The 17,463-nt window shown below is 36.9% G+C and overlaps 4 protein-coding genes across 5 annotated transcripts in view; 2 read left to right on the top strand and 2 right to left on the bottom strand.

Annotated features, from left to right (window-relative positions):
- The first annotated feature begins 2,000 nt into the window (after window positions 1–2,000).
- Window positions 2,001–3,692, top strand: LOC114942304 (uncharacterized). Its single transcript, XM_029317638.2, has 5 exons — window positions 2,001–2,411; window positions 2,542–3,108; window positions 3,286–3,351; window positions 3,436–3,528; window positions 3,614–3,692. The coding sequence occupies exons 1-5, from the start codon at window positions 2,085–2,087 to the stop codon at window positions 3,653–3,655; spliced, it is 1,095 nt and encodes a 364-aa protein (XP_029173471.1). The 5' UTR covers window positions 2,001–2,084; the 3' UTR covers window positions 3,656–3,692.
- Window positions 3,693–7,185: 3,493 nt separating this feature from the next.
- On the bottom strand, window positions 7,186–10,669 carry LOC114942301 (CD151 antigen). The gene is made up of 6 exons (XM_085487521.1): window positions 10,384–10,669; window positions 9,930–10,148; window positions 8,921–9,103; window positions 8,305–8,517; window positions 7,456–7,663; window positions 7,186–7,249 (listed from the first exon to the last, which is right to left on the bottom strand). Exons 1-6 carry the CDS (start codon window positions 10,444–10,446, stop codon window positions 7,191–7,193), a joined length of 945 nt encoding a protein of 314 aa, XP_085343647.1. The 5' UTR covers window positions 10,447–10,669; the 3' UTR covers window positions 7,186–7,190.
- Window positions 10,670–11,918: 1,249 nt separating this feature from the next.
- Elp4 (Elongator complex protein 4) lies at window positions 11,919–13,752 on the bottom strand. The gene is made up of 6 exons (XM_029317604.2): window positions 13,656–13,752; window positions 13,336–13,492; window positions 13,230–13,265; window positions 12,496–13,118; window positions 12,207–12,419; window positions 11,919–12,123 (listed from the first exon to the last, which is right to left on the bottom strand). The coding sequence occupies exons 2-6, from the start codon at window positions 13,475–13,477 to the stop codon at window positions 12,010–12,012; spliced, it is 1,128 nt and encodes a 375-aa protein (XP_029173437.1). The 5' UTR covers window positions 13,478–13,492; window positions 13,656–13,752; the 3' UTR covers window positions 11,919–12,009.
- Window positions 13,753–13,926: 174 nt separating this feature from the next.
- The window catches only part of mam (neurogenic protein mastermind), a 170,348-nt gene continuing 166,811 nt past the window's right edge, over window positions 13,927–17,463 (top strand). For both annotated transcript variants that reach the window (XM_085487537.1, XM_085487536.1), the window contains exon 1: window positions 13,927–16,469. In XM_085487537.1, coding sequence (XP_085343663.1) covers window positions 15,996–16,469 — 474 coding nt within the window. In that variant the 5' untranslated portion in view covers window positions 13,927–15,995. The remainder of the gene's footprint in view (window positions 16,470–17,463) is intronic.

Here is a 17,463-nt window from a genome sequence, read left to right as displayed (position 1 = left end):
CATCGCTCTGCGATGTATAGTCGCGTCACAAAAAAATGCGACGCATTACTTTCCGGACAAACCCTGTATTCTCTCTTTTCTGCAATTATATTGAAATGTAACTCCATAAATTTTTGTATGTTTTAGATGATTTCTGCTATATTAACGTTTGTATTGATATTATTATAATCAATTAAAAATTTATCGAAAAAGATAATGTCCCAAAGTCTTAAGAAAGTGTTTCTCATCCAGGATTTAGTAATTTTCAAATGCCATCTGATAAACTTGAAGTTTTCTTTCCTCATTTCCTTCTCTACCGCAGCAAAATTGTATTTCATAAAATTAATTTGTTACAGAAATTGAGATGATATATTTTTATTGTAACAGACATATTTTTACAGCCGCGGACTTTTTCATATTAGATCTAATTATATTATTTTCGGTAAGATTCGGATGTGATTCTCTCCTTTTTCCAATTCTGAAATATTACTCCATAAATTTTTATTGTGTGTTTCAGATGATTTCTTCTGCAATTACATTTGTATTGATCATATTATAAATTTAAAATATAAGCTATAGTTTATCATCAAAAAAGAAAATGCCCCAAAAAATTTCATATAATAATATATGTATATAATATAATAGGTACGTAAATTATTTTTACAAAAAAATTGAACAATATGTTTAATTTTAATAAGGATAGTTAAATTCTATTAATTACAAAACTTTAAATATAAAATCTAATATCAATTATCTGCTATACGCATAACAACTCATATATATAACTAATTCACTCTTCTACATGTACGAATAAAATGTAAAAATAAATAGAGAAGAGATAACAGACAAAAATCAAAATAAATGAAAAAGCTCTTATCTTATATTTTGCTATCTTTTCTATGTATTTAGCTTTAAATTAGGCGCGTGTTATGTTTTAAAAGATATAAAATATTATTAAAACTAATAAATATATTATATTATATATATATTATATATTATAATATAAAACTAATTGGAACTTGTCTTAATTGATTTGGTATGATGTATCAATCCGCCAGTGTAAATGTAAAACCACAATTAAGTATGTAATCATAAAAAAGACCATACTGGACATAAAAAAATTATTTGTCTACTATTGGTCGTTTTTTATGAAAACATACTTAATTGTGATAAAACTAATTGTATTACTATATTATATAAAATTGTATAAAGTTATTACAAATATTATAAATATTATATAGACCTTTCTTATACGGAGATTGTGATGCAGCGATAAAAAGGCAAGCTGCGCAACCGCTTCGAGAAGCCCAATGTTAGAGATTAAGAATTTTAGTGCAACTATAGCAAAAGCCAAATAGTAAAAAGATTTGTTGGTCTGTCTGGATAAATATTATCATGTCCTAGCGGACGCGATAAAATCGTTCATTAGCAACTAATAATAACCAATCTTATGACAATCAATTCAAAGCCAGAAATTTGAAAGAGAGAAAAAAATCAAATTATTTTTAAATTTGTCGATATGTGCCAAATAATTTAAAATAATTATTTTACACGGAAATATCATCCTACTTATATCATGTTATTTAACATATTTCTTTATATATATTTATTTACTTGTTAGACGTCATTATTAATCTAGATTCAAAACAGATATAATGTAAGAATCTATATTTTTTAAGAAATAAATAACCAATAATTCATCAAAAAGTTATTTTTGAACAACAAAAGAGCGTGTTCTAACTAATTTCTAGTTAATGTGAACTGATATGACGCAAATGGATTTATGCTAGATGCTATAATAGATGCGTATTGGCGTTTATTGATGATGCGATCATACCAACATTCTATCGCTATTTTAACCTATAATTTCTGTCATACATGTCAGTTATATCGGAAGATAGCGCATGCATTAAAGACAATTTAAAAAGTCATAAAAATCAATAATTTATGTAGAAATATTTATGTATAAGTTACATAGAATCTCTAATAATCATTATATTGTCATATGAATCGTCCAGTTGCGCGTTGCGTAGTCGTTCAAAATAACTAATCGAAAGCTGTTAATCAAGTTGGTGTGTCAGAAACAACGCTTCATTCTTTTTACTATGCCAAAAACGATATCGACATTACAGACACCTTTTCAAAATCTAAAGTTTATAGCAATGCTCTATAGAATAATGGGTTTATTTTCGTGTAAATTAATAAAAGGTCGATTAAAACCAAGTGCTTGTGGCCGTTATTATTGTGCATCATGGATATTGATTCATTGTGCATACTCAGGTGTGTTTTATTATGACATGTACGTGCTATCGCTTAAAGAAGAAAGTGAATCAAAAATTATCTTTTTTTTTACTTTACGGTTTACTGCTTTTATCGCCTCGTTAATTCCTTACAATTGGGTGGCCACTTTCCAGGACCAAGATCTTGTCATGGTAAATAACCGCTAAGTATTTCATACTAATATCGTAGTAAAATATAAATAATTAAAAAATTGAAAAATCGAGCTAAAAATGTGCTAAGATTCAAATACACTTATTACACCACTTGCGATAATATTTTCAGTTTTCCAACAAACTAGAAACGTATGATGACAGAGCGAGAGCATTAGGACACGAAAGAAAAGACAACCACATATTCATATGGCTATTTTTCGTATTAACAGCAGGGAATCTGACTAGAAAGACATACTACGCTATTGAGAGCAAAGTAGCTGACGAAACAATAGAAATAATAAAAATAATATTCGAAGAAATTGTTCCCTTTACCGTAGGCACATATTGCCTCTATATAACTGGCATATTTTTGGACTTGATACGCCAACGTTTCCGTCATCTGAATGAAACGATAATACCTTTCGTTTCACAGTCACCTGTTATCAAATCGTCAGGGGAAATCACGATCTATGACGTGCGCTGTTTACATTGCGTGCTCATCCATAGTGCGAATCTGATAAATAAATTGTACGGTATAGGTAGCTTGCTCACCTCCTTCTCTATATTGATAGAATGCGTCGCATGTATATATGCATTCGCAACAGACGGCATAGATGGAAATGAGGTCGTAACTATGCTGGATTTACTCTTTCAAGCCTTTTACATGTACACAATGTATCATTTTGTGACTTATGAAGTAAATATAAAAAGATTTACTGTAAAATATTAATTTTTTAAGATTATTTCGTTCAAATGTTCAATAAGTTAACATTTCCTTGAAAATAGAATGTTCTTTTGCATCTAAATTGTTAAAAGAAAAAATCTCGAGTATATTATTATTATTATTATTATTATTATTATTATATTATTCCAGGCAAATCGTGTTAAAGATCGTGTGCTAAAATATGGGCTATTCTTTCAAAACAACAAATATCGCATGGTAAACTTTAAATTTCTTCCTCTCTCTTTTCCATATATTTAACATCAAAATTGTAAATTATTTAATAAAAGTAATTTGTTACAGGACAGAACTGAGACAATGTTATATTTTTATCATAATAAATATACTTTCACGGCTGCAGAATTCTTCGTACTAGATCTAACTGTATTATTTAAGGTAAAATCGATAATATATATGTATATATTCTCTCTTCTCTGCAATTATATTGAAATGTAACTCCATAAATTTTTGTATGTTTTAGATGATTTCTGCTACATTAGCATTTGTATTGATATTAATATAATCAATTAAAAATTTATCGAAAAAGATAATGTCCCAAAGTCCCAAGAAAGTGTTTTTCTCTCATCCAGGATTTAGTTATTTTCAAATGTCATCTGGTGAACTTCCTTTCCCTTTTTCCTTCTCTATCGCAGCAAAACTTTATTTGATAAAATTAATTTGTTACAGGAATTGAGATGATATATTTTTATCCATAACAGACATATTTTTACAGTCGCAGACTTTTTCATATTAGATCTAACTATATAATTTTTGGTCAGTAGGTATGTTCTTTTCTCTTTACAATTATATGTAACTCAATATCATAAATTTATGTTTTGGATGCTTTCTGTTGCATTTACATTTATATTTATATTAATGTAAATCTTGTAACGAGCTTAAGATTTATTGAAAAATGTAAGAAAATTTCATAAATGTAAATAAATATATATTTTTATGTATATATATTTCATTTAATCTAACCGAATATAATTACACTTGCAAAATGAAGTTATATTATACTTTGATGATAAAATCTCAAACACTGCAACGCATGCATAAAAATATATTAATTAATTTGTATAAAAATTCAATACTGAAATCTTTAACAGAAAACAAAAAATATTATTTTCCACAAAAATTTTTTGACAAAAATATCTGTGCGCTTTCCACAGCGCTGCACATCTCGCGCGAGACTGATCGCTGACCGCTGACTGCTGACCGCCAGGTCCGCAAGACTCTGAACAGCAACGGTGTCGCCATCTAACGGCGAAACTTTACTTCACAGCCGAGAGAGAACCGGACTACGAGAACATCTCTCTCTCTCTCTCTCTCTCTTTCTCCTTTCATTCTTTCCATTAGACGCGTGCGTCCCATACATCCACTTTGCTGCACGTCCGGCGCGAGACTAATCTCCACCACTGACTGCAATATTTGCGCAGCGGTCTCGCCATCTGACGGTGAAATCTAACACTAACAGCTAAAAATGAACAGGGCTTAACGAAACATCTTTCTCTTTCTAGCCTTTCTATAAGATTAGTACACCCCACACGTCTATCACGTTGCGCGTCTCGCGCGAGACTGATTTTCGTGCGAGGTATTGCGATTGCGAGACTGATGGTCACGTGATCAGTCCCACGCGAGGCGCGCCACGTGAGGGATGCATCGGACGCGCAATTTAATGGAAATGTAGGTATTTTGATCGATTCATGTAGAAAATGTTATTTTATTTTCTGTTAAAGATTCTGTGGTGTATGGACGCTCGAGCATGTTGAGTATGAGTGAGAGAGACGTGACGCGGCCGGAGAGGCGGCGTCAGAGTGGAGCATGGGGGGGGGAGCCGTTAAGGGCAGCCGCCCGTAGCACAGGCCGCGGGCCCGACGGCAGTATCTTGTAAGGGGTAGAATAAAGCTGATATCCAGTAATACTGATTTACGTCTAGAGAATCCTTTAGCACACCACCGTAGTTACGTACATAACAGATTCAAATATTTAATTTTTATGCCTTACATAATTGATATATTTTTATGTATTGCAATTTTTGAGATTTTATTATCAAAAAATAATATAACTTATCGCTTCGCGTGTGTAATTATATATTCGGTTAGATTAAACGAAATAAGAAAATTATAATATATAAATTATATTTCTAAAAAATTAAACAGTGTTTAATTTCAATGAGGGCAGCAAGGATTGTTTATTATAAAACTTCAAATATAAAATCTAATATCAATAACATATTATAAGATAAATATTTACACACAATAACTCATATACATTAATATACTCCTACGAATGTATGAGAAGTGATAACGAACGCATAAGATATAAATAGAAAAAAATAATTAAAAAAAGCTATTGTTTTACACTTTGCTGTCTTTTTTTATGTATTTGGCTGTAAATTAAATAGCAAAGAAGATGTCCATTATAAATCGCTTGCACAATAGATATACTTATGTTTTTTTTTACTTTAAATAGTATAATAAAATATATTAATATATTAATTATAGTAAAAACAAAAAGTACGTTAATGAGCTTCACCACATCATATCCGTTTCCGAATTGGCACGCGCTAAAGGATTCAAACATAAACTTTTCAGAACTTGTACAGCCTCCTCCCCGTCATCTTTTGCATACAGAGTGGTTCTCTTCGCGCTTCCGGTTTTAATCCTGCCAAATGTATCTACCAGCGAGCTCACTTTAATCCCATGCCTTTTGGATCTAGTCGTTTTCTTGAAGGAATTTTTCGAGGACAACGATCCCGCTTTCGTCGTGGTAAACGATGGACGACGATGTTTCCGCCTGGATCTCTCGCCGCTGTTAATATTATCGGAATGACCCACCGACTTGATTGTCGATCGTGTAACGTTGTGATCAACGTTTCTAGAATGTATCATCGTGCGATCTGGCTGCGGCGCTTTTCGCTTTTGAGTTCGACGTCGCACGTTCGGCACGGTGCGAGGACCCTTATAAACAGACCTCACGGTCCTTGCAATTCGCAGAGGATCCAGAAGCAGCTCGTGATTGTGCCAGGAAGCTACGACAGGTAAGCCGCAGGCGTTGTGCATACCTACCAACGGCACACCGATGCCTCGGTGTCCCTTTACCTCGAAGAGCGATCGATACCTAGGATTGGACTCGCGCAGGCTACGTCGAGCGTTCTGCTCGTACGCCGATATCTTTTGACCAACGTGACCCTGCGATACTCGTAACGCATCCGTGTTTTCCGCCTTTTCATCTTTTGTACACGTTGCCATTGCTGCATTTCCCGAAGACTCGTGCGTACATTTTGAAGGGCGGTGATCGTAATTCGAATTAAATCTCCTATGTGAACTCCTGTGAAAATATTCATCTATATCGGAACCGTCTTGAGTCTTTGGATCTTTCATCTTACTAAAATATCGAGTCTCTTCGTTTTTGTTCGGATCAACGCAACAACAGCCACGTGGATCACGTGATTGACTGTTACAATAGTGACAGAGAGATCTCCTGCGAGCATTATTGGCTTCCATTTGCGCAGCGGTGCACGTAATCTGCGACGCTGTCCGATGATGCAAGTTACTGGTTATAGGAATGATTTTCCTCGACGACATATAGACGCTCTTCTCAGGTTCGGAGACTAGAGTCTCGAATTGCAATTGAGGTGCCACGGATCGTCGCAAGGTTCCGATGTTATACGCGATCGATGCTTGGTAATCTTTAATGGGGATGCTTCTAACTGTACCGCCACCTTGAGGTCTTTTAATCTTAATCAGCTTGTCATTGTTGCTAATTTTCTTGGCGTTATCATTCACGATCTTTAAGGGCGGCGCATTCTGTGAGAATCTTTTAAGATATTCCTGAGGACGATTATCGATTATAACGTCGACCGCTCGTTCCTCATACGTTTGATCGTTTTGTAATAAATCCTCGGAGTACTTGGGAGGATTTCGCCATTCCTCGATTATGCTCTTTCTACTCGAAGCTAATACACTGTATTTAGTATCATCGCATGTGGTTTCTCGCTTATTTGCCTCTTTAACGTCAACCGCTGTCTGTCCTTGACTGCCCTCCAGCCATCTTCATGATTTGGCACCAAAAGTCGTCCCGGCCGTGTGCATCCTGTTCTCGATACCTATACCTATGTAATTCAAAGAAATTATATAGAGAAAAATATGAGATCAATATTAAAAATTAAAAATAATTTTATAATAATAAAAATTGAAAATAATTTCATAAATTGTAATATATAAAGGAATATAAGTATAAAGTATTTTGCAATATTTATACAGCGTGAAATCGTGCGACCTAAAATTGCGAGTTCCAAGACAAAGAAAGTACTCTTACTAAAATCGTGCTCGCTCTCGGTGAATGGGCTTAAAGTCTGCGTAGAAGTAAAAGTCGACGCCTGCGATTTGCTTCTCCTGTTTCCTCGAGAGCAAGCGAAAAGTATGCTGAGAAGCGTCGTGACTTCGACAAACATGACAGCTAATATAATAGCCAGCAGGATTAGTGCCTGATCCTGTGTCCACTTCTCGATATGTTCAAGACAACCCTGAATATAGAACAAACAAATTAATGAAACACGTGTCACAATCGACATTAATATGTGCGATGAAGTATTGTTGCAGAAATGAGTCAGAGCTACCCGCATTTAAATAAATTCGCCTTATTGTTAATCTTTCTGTGAGAGCCTTGTCAGACAAAACAAACGAGGACATGCCGGTTTTATCGCAAATTTTTCAACAAAGCGCGAAAAATTTATTTACAAAATACGAGCGTTGAAATGAATCGATAGTTTTCGAAATAAAAATGAAATTTGCATCTCTCCCAAATGTCGTTTCACGAAAAAAAATTATATTTTTATAGATAGGTTATATAAATAAATTTTTATAGATAACTATAATTTATAGATACTTTTTCGCTTTTATGCAAGAAAGTAAGCAAGTTAATTATATGATTAAAATAAAATAGCTATCCAACTTTGTGTAAAATGAGAGTAGCAACGCAACGTAAATCGTGCTTTTATTGGCAAAATGTCGATATTCTATATTTAAGACTCATTTTGCCCTCGTTTTGGTATATGCGGATCTGGACATTTATTTTTTAATGAGAACCAAAAGTACCGTCTCGCATGCGTTCGCACGGCACGGCGAAACGAAAAAAAGGGGAGCAATAACTTCCTGATTATCATACCGCTGTGTGTCGGGCGTATTGATGTTCGGCAGGGTTCAGAGCCTGGCAGAAAGTGAGATTGGCAGGCTCAGGGTTGAGGAAAGAGTCCGTCTCATTGGCATTATTAAGGGTGCAGCAACTGAGAGGTACTACTAATTCTCTTCGGCCGACTTCCTGCAGCCGCCACCACGACGTGCCGTAATTGCTACTTCCGTTTATGCCGCAACAGGCGAACTGTAATCGTCACAATGATAACGACCCGTATTTCTTTTTGTAACAATGAGCTAGCTATGTCGTTCAAGTAAGACACATTTACGATGGAAGTGTATAATAATATGCAATCATTACTTTTATTTTGATATATAAAATAATCTTGATAAGTGTATAAAATATGTAAAACATAAGAAGTTGTGAAAAGAAACAGCGTATATAACATTTTAATTTATTTCTTATAAATTTAATTACCATTAATTTGTTAAAAAATTTTGATACAAGTGATGTAATCAATTTGTTTATATAATACTTAATTTTTAAATAGTTAAGTAACACAATTATGTGATGAGAAAAAATATTGGGTCTTTAAAATCGATATTTTTCCTTTTTGTATAAATTAAAAAATGATTAAAAATTCTTTTACCGTCGTTTGTGCAAGATCGAGGGCTGCTGTGAATTGTTCGCGTCCGGGAACGGCGTAACTACGTTGCAAAGCGCGTATTAAACGCGCCGGTCTTACATCGATCCCCAATATATGAGGCCAAAAAACAGCGATAATACATACGGTACATTCACCGAGTAGCAGCAAGATTATCGTCACGAGATACTGGAACGAGCAAAATCAAAAAATCAATCCCAAATCATCCATAGGGGGTTGCAATTTTGCATGCTACAATGTACGCCTACATTCGCGAACAATATCTTTTTACATATAAAAATATACCTGCTTAATTTCATAATTCAATAGCAATAATATATATTTATGATTATAATAATAATGTATTTTTAATTCAATCTTTTATTACCTACTAATTTGTAAGTAAAAATTGGAAACGCTAAACAATTTTTGTTTTTCAGGAAAAAGAGCATCATCGCGTATTATTTATTCCCTCATCAAGCTAACTCACATTCGCTCGTCCATGAGCAAATAATTAGTGTTTTTACGCGGCGCTCGGACGCGCCCTCCTTTTATTTACGCGCGTGTCTGCATAAGAGCAGATCCGTTTCCGGGCAACGACGCGTGACTGAATCCAAAGGAAATCTAGTTTCAGATAGGCTCGATGAATAACGAACCATAGTAAATTCACAACGAAATGTTGCAAATAGAATAGACTAGTTGCGTAATTAACGTAATTTCAATTTTTATTGAAACGAATTCATTGTTCCTAAATACGCAAAGACTATTATGTATATATATTATGTACTTTATTGATTCACACTGTTAAAATTATTGCTATAAAAAAAAATTTTTTAATTATCATTGTATAAATTGAATATTATTATATATTTGAGTGACACGGTAAAAAGAATATGAAAAAATACTGACACTATGTTTTCAAATATGTATATAAAATATTATTAAACACATGTATAAAATTTATAAATTGTATTTATTAATTTTATAAAATATTATATAAAATCTTTATTCTTACGGAGATTGTGATGCAACGATTGAAGAGACAAGCTGCCCAGCATCCGAGAAGTCCGGTGATAGCGATGAGAAATCCTAGTGCAACTATAGCAAAAGCTAAATAATAAAAGAGTGGTTGATCGGGATGAATGTCACCAGGTCCTAGTAGACGCGATAATAAAATCCGTTCACTATCGGCTAATAATAAACCACCCAATGACATCAATGCAAAACCTGAAATCTAAAAGAGAGAAACAGATGGAATTTTTATAAAAATTGTATCGATTTGTGTCAAAAATAATTGAAAATAATTATTTTACACGAGATGTAAAATAATGATCGATGTAGTTTGTGCCATATATGTTATTGAACTATTTCTTTTTTTTATTTATACAACATTATCAATCGAAATTCATTAGAAACACTCTGAGAAATAAAATTCTATATTTGAGAAATAAATAATATCAATAACTCACCAAGAAAATTATATTCGAGCAACAAACAAAGGCCCGCGATATGGCTAATCTCCTAGTTGCCATTGTTATGTACGTCCGACGCGTTCGTTTTACTGAACAATTATTGATTTGCAAGTGACTTTTTGGTCGTTTCCACGATCACACTCTGCGCACTGCATAATAATTCGACTCGTACAATTTTGTCATTTGACAATTCGCTGTGCGTTACAATCCGGTCTTCCTTCGAAGCGGACCTGATCGCGTATGTTCGCGGACTGAAAACCCCCTCGTTTGCGATGGATGCGGCTTCGCCATACGGGGGTCTGTAGGCGCGCTTGCGTGCCCTCGTGTGCGACCGACCGGACGGAACCGGAAGGAAGTAGAAAGGTGTGGATGGAAAAAAAAAAGCGGAGGGGAAATGAAAAGTTTATATGCACGCGGTTGTTTGCCGATCGTTTCGTGTACGATTGGAATCAATGGCTCACTTGATCAGAAGGGGAACTTTGAATGGCAGATGTTCACTCGATCGTTGTTCAGGTATTGAATATACTTTCGATATATTAGTTTTATACTATATCGAAATTGCATTATTTTTATTATTTCTGTGTATATTATTTGTTGACAGATATTAAAATTATATACTAAAATTATGATTTATCCATTTTAATAATTTGATCATTAAAATATATTGTTTATATTTATATTGCAGCTTTTTATGAATTTAGTTATTTTATAAAAAGTTTGGCTAAAGCACTTTGGAGGTACTGAATGGAACGATACGATATTTCGAGATGTTTTAAAATATTTATACAAAGAAGCTTTAGAGTGTGTTAGACTTTTTGTAAAACCATACATTTTTCTATAACAAAATTGAAGAATAATAAAAAACTACACAAAGAGATTAATATTCTTTATTCTTATTTTGCGATTTCTTAATAAAAAAGTACCGTTTTATAAACTGGTTGAGTTATTTATAAAATGATTTATAAAACGATTAAACTCACAAATATCTTTAAAATATATTATTCTTTTACAGTATATTATTTTATAGCTAGTCGAAAATCGTATTTATAAAAAACACGATATATATTCTTTCATATTTATGCAAAAATATTTATTATTTAATAAGAAACGTAATAAAGTACTTTAATGAACATTTTATTCTTTTAATGTTGGCATTAATTTGTAATAAATGACTATATATTCTCGGGATTATGTATTTATTATTGAAATCTTATGGTGTAAATGAACTTGCAGGCTATATGCCGCGTAACAGGGCAAAAAGATATTTTATGCGCATTATTGTAAGTGTGCACGAAGCCTATCTCCTCTCGTCTACATTAATTCAGCTGCCACACCATGCACTTCCCGTTAAATGGAATAGGCACGCGCTTATATGTGTACGTAAAAATTCAATTTGTTATTTACTGGTACAAAATAAAATTGAGAATATAGGTATGTCTCGAATATTCAAAATAATGATATTAATAAGCGATAAAACTTGTAATGGCCAAAATAATTGTATATTTTGATAAAATATAATAGATGAAGGAATCTACTGTAAAATATAAATTTTTATTTCAATTAATATAAATATAAATGTATATAAATATATGTTATATTATTTAAATTTAAATTTTAATAAAGCTAGAATTCCAATACATTTTTACGAGTTCCACTCATGCAACCAACAGAAGATGTTATTGATTCATCTTGCTCTCGTTGTGATGTGTCTTCAAATTCAGGCGGCAAATGTAGAACCTTGAAAGACGAAATAAATAGTATAAAAATTCACATCAATATCAATACAAAATTTAAGTAAACAAATCATATAATTGACTAACTTCTATGACGAATTTTTTCCGACGTAATTTAAACGCTAGATCTCTAAATTCTGTACACCGAGGTGCCAATGTATTTAATGTAGACAATTTTTCAATATGCAAAAGGCCATGATAATCCTTGAATAATGGATTGGTCTCTTTAGCAGATCCTGCAAATGATTCTAATCTGACTGCTATGTCTGACATGTGTTCCATTCTCTCAATAACAGCATCCTAGAAAATGTATACATTATAAAATTAATTACTAGTAGAAACGAATCACTAATAAAAATCAGTTCTTCAAACTTACAGTATTGTCGAAATTAATAATTGGAACTGTTATTACAGCAACTGCATATGAATTCCTCAAAAGTGCTCTGAAGCAATATAAAAATTTTAACAAATCTCGATTTGAAGATTCCTCCGTATCAGAAAGCCATAATCTTGATCCCAAAGAATGTACAGCAATTCTTAAAATTTTCTTCTTATCTGTCATTTCAGAGATAAAATGTTGTCCATTTTGTAAAGTTTCTTGAACTGTAAGTAACAAGTCTGTGTATGCAGTGTTTTCAAATATATTATTTTGCCGCTGTAGATTATTTTCGTGCCATTGTATTATTTCTGCATGTTCTAAGAGATCCTGTTGCATTGGTTTTGTAAGATCGTAGTAATGACCAAAGATTTGACTTCCCGTAGGTGATGAGTCTACCACTTTCATATTTTGATATCGCCAAGCAATTTTCATTTGTTCATCTATATTACCTACAGTTTTTGCATGTAGATCCGAGTCTTTTATAACTGCAGGCAAATCTGATACAAGTTGAGAAGGTTGAACATCTTGCGAAGCAACCAGTACAGGCTGAGATGTAACTACTCCTTCTGCCATAAAGTATTTTAATGCAGTTTTAGCATAGAGGCCATACTTGTCTTCTTCTGTAAGTAATAATTAAACATAAATATAGTTTATATAAAATAGCTTATATGTAAGATATTTATAGTTTACATGTAGTTATTTAAAATATAATAAACTCATCAAATACATACCAATTAAAAGTATTGAACCAATAGGTAAACCTCCGCCTAAAATGATAACAAAAGATTATAGAAATACATTATTTTGTAAAAAAAGAACAGTACATTGAAAACAAACCTATTATATTATCTAATGAAGGTATCCCTGTTGAAATAAGTAACTGTGCATTTTTTATAGACGGCTTTGTGCCTGGTATCACAGGAAACTTAGTTTTAACTTTCGTCGCTCCAGTAATAATCCCTTTCGTATCAGAAGCCATATCCGAATATATTATCTGAAAAATAACGTAGCATTTACATAGACAATTTCTAACCTAAAAAAAGGAACTAGTAGAATTACATTTTACATAGACAACATATAAATACAATTTTCATATTGACACTTTATATCTTTACTAATATACATATATAACAATTATAACAAAAATGATCATTCACCTGTCAATATATAATCCAGATTATTTTCGACTCTAGACAGTTTCACGTGCTGCAAACATTCTATATTTTCACGACTTTATTATCGATTATCCTACAATCGATTACCTCCACAACTCCTCCGTAACTTGGATGTCAGTCGCGCGATGGCAGCACGTTGAACGAAGTCGATCGGCGGCGGACGTTCGCCGTAGTTTCCCTTACGGTCGTCAGAGTGCGACCGCGTCGCGGCGGCAGTAATTATGGTTCGTCGTTTGAACCGCGCGTTCGTTCTATCCCTATGCGCAGTTCTGTTAATGGTATCGCGCGTTCGATAGAAGCGAGTCCGGCGCGGTCCTTCGTGCTTTGGTTTCGTCGGCGGATGCGATCGCGCGCGAGCGTCCGCGTGAGAAACCGAAAGACGAGGGAAAGGGAGAGAAGACAGCTGTCAAACGAGACGCCGAGACGCTCGCGCACGCGCGCGCGTGCGTGTGTGCGCGAGACACGCGAAAAGTAAGGTTATGCAATTGTTTGCGCTGCGAGTCGCTCGCGCGCGGCTCGTTTGATGCCAACGACATATACATGTGATTCATTCGGATCGTGTTCGAGTGCGTGTCCAGTGACATCCGCGCGAGAGTGTATCTCTGACAGTTCGAAGAAATGACTCTCGCGTCAGACGACAAATAAATATCCGGGATGTTCCTCGCGAGCGAGTGCACTTTTCGCTTCCAAGTGACGGGAATCATCGATCTCGACGTAACGAGGGCCAAGAAAAAAAGAGAGAGAGAGCCATGACGGGGAAACTCGCGCGAGGAGGACGGAAGGACGGAGGCGAGCGACGAGAAGAGTGAAATTCCGCGGAAAAGTGAGTTCGCGCGCAGTAAAGTTGAAGCGGTGAGTGCGCGCAGAGGAACTCGGCCGGGTGAACTCCCCTCTCCCATTATCGCGTCGTCTCCCGCCGACTTCGCGCACGCCTTCCTCCCTCCCTCCCCGAAGCAGCTCGCGTTTGTCGCCGTATGTTTCCTTCTCGTTCTATCCGGCAGACGGCGTCTCTCTTCCGCGGTGCCGTTTGACGACCTCTCGCTCCCACCCGCTCTCTTTTCTTCTCTTTCTCCGGACAGCACGCTGCCCTCGCTCAACTACCTGTTGTGACGTCCAGCGCGCTCGACGCACCGATCAAATCCGCCGTAAATACCGAACCGAGAACGGTCTCGCAGTGTTTACTCGTGTTTACTCGGTGAATTTTCCTCGAATTAAACGACGATAACATTGAGAGGACACGTTCGGGAAAATATTTTCGAACGATGAGGAGAGCCGGCGAAACGCGACTATCACGGTGAAGGAGGATCCCCGCGAAAGGCCTGTGTTGTGTTGTGTTGCGTTGCCCGTCTATCCCTCCCTTCTCTCTTACGCCAGCATCTCCGTGACGAGAGCGATACACAGACGAGCGCGAAGGGGGAAGAGCGAGAACAGAGGCGGAGAACGAGAGCGCGACAAGGACGACGCGCGCCCGCGTGATGGAGAGAGAAGGAGCGAACGAGAGAAAGGACTCGAGCGGACTCTTATCGAGAAGTTAGTCGCGCGCGGCGAACCCACCGACGTCAAATCTTGCGTTGCGCGCCTCGTCGAGAGTGACAGTTCGCGGACGAATTCTCGGGATTCTCGACGGACCCTTCGAGAGTGTGACGTGTATTTTGATATCGCGGACGATACGGTTGTTGACATTCGGCACGCGCATTCGACTTATATTATATTGACAGTCGCGGAGTTGTTTCGAAATAATATCTATCGGAGGAGAGTCCGGTGAGCGGGAGACGTGGTGCGACGACGCGCGCACTATCGCGCGCGCGGTCACGTGGATCGCGAAGAGAACAAAAGGCGGAACGCGCCGCGTTCATTGACGAGTCGTGTCGACGCCGCGCGCCGGTGGCATCGCGTCACACGTACATCGGAATACTCGCGTCGCGTGTGCGTATACATATACATGTGTGTGTGTGTGTGTGGGGCGACTGGAATCTCTTCGGCGCGCTGATATATCTCTCTTTCTCTTGACAATCGTATTAGTGCGGTCGTATTTTCGAAAAGGAATATAAATCTCGCGAGAGACAAAAGTCCCGGGGGCGCCTCCGCGCGAGCGCCGAGATTATTATTATTTATTCCGGCCAGATGCTTCTTCCCTGCCGGAAGTCAGGCAGGATCGTCGACGAGCCAGCGAATTGGAGGATGCTCGGCGGCCGGGTGAAGCAGCCGGTGGTTGAGGACGACGACGAGGTCGCGCGACCGGCATCGCGCGTTATCATCGACGACCACCTCGGTGGCACTCATTGAGAACTGGCTTATCCTGCGGTGGATTTAGGGGGCTGTATGGAGGCCGGGGGGCTCCTGCCCCGTCAGCCCCCGCAAGGCCCCCCCGGCACCATCCCCGTGTGCGCGGGCCAGGGCCCGAACGGGCACGCCGTATCCGGCGCCGGTAACGTCCTCGGCCAATCCGCGATTCACGAGTTGAACGCGACCGGTCAGCTGGGCTTAACCGGCCAGCAGCAGTTGCATCTGCAGCAGCATCAACAACAAATGGGCCAGGCACCCGGCATGGGTGAGGTGCTCACCCCGAAGAGGCAGGCGGTCGTAGACCGTTTGCGACGTAGAATCGAGAGTTATCGGCGCAGACAGACCGATTGCATCCCGAGGTTCGATCAGAGTTTCAACGGATTGTGCGAGCAGAATACGTACGACACCCAGGTGCTGAAGCAACGTTTCCTCGAGAGCAAGGCCAAGCGCCAGGCCAAGAAGACGGACAAGAAGCAGAGCGACTCGGTTGGCCTCTCCAACGTTCATATGGTGAGTCCTGGATCTCTTTTTTTTTTCTCTTGCATCGTCTTCTGCCCGCCTTCATCGCTCGGGCAAGCGTAGGTGTGCCTACGCCGCTGTGGGAATTCGAACTTGTTACAAAGTCAGTGGCGGGGGCTCTCTTCCTTCCTTCCTTCCTTCCTTCTTTCTTTCTTTCCCCATCGAACTTCCTCACCTTGGAGGTGGAAGCGCGCACGAGTGTGACGCACTTTCGCGTAACGAACGTTCCTGTGTATTCGATACACCATTTCGAAAGATTCAAACATATCCTCGCGAATTGTCTTCGTGATATTTAGCATTTCTGATAGGTTCGATTAATCCAATTTTTATTTTTAATCTTTTCTTCGATTTTAATTTCTTTTGGCGCGGAAAATCTCGATATCTGGCCCTTTTTTGCGGAAATAATCCGTGTTATTCCCATATACCGTTAATCGAGTTCACGAATTATTGTCCAAATATTATTTGAGAGATACGTATATATGCGGGTATCCCAGTATTGATGGCATTTAATCCGAAGCCTCGAATCGTGTCGGTCGGTTACCGTATGCGAATAGTAACGCTTATCAGTTCGGATGATGACAATTGAAGATAAGCAGTTGTATGATGTTTTCTCGAACAGCGTTTCGCTTTTCAATGCCGCGATATTGATCGAGAAATCTATTTCTAAAACTGCGCTTTAGTCGTAGGAAAAGTAATCATGTGACGTTCGAACGGAGCGAATTATGTATAAATATTTTAGCTATTTATTTTTATATTTGATGTATATTTTTTCATATTTTATTTATCATACAATTATTTGATGTAATTATTTATAAAACACACCCTTTTCGTCCCACTCTAAATTTTATGGACGTAGTTAACAAGACAAACTTTTATTTTTTAATAATAATTGTATTTTAAATACAAAATTTTATTAATTTCCAAGGAACAATAACTATACTTGTAGCACTCGCGTACAAGTGTATAAAACTCGAAAAAAATATGT

This window comes from Nylanderia fulva, unplaced genomic scaffold (genome assembly GCF_048542155.1).
Source record: "Nylanderia fulva isolate GAGA-0341 unplaced genomic scaffold, ASM4854215v1 Scaffold57, whole genome shotgun sequence".
Lineage (NCBI taxonomy): Eukaryota > Metazoa > Arthropoda > Insecta > Hymenoptera > Formicidae > Nylanderia > Nylanderia fulva.
This window is presented reverse-complemented; position numbering and strand designations above follow the sequence as displayed.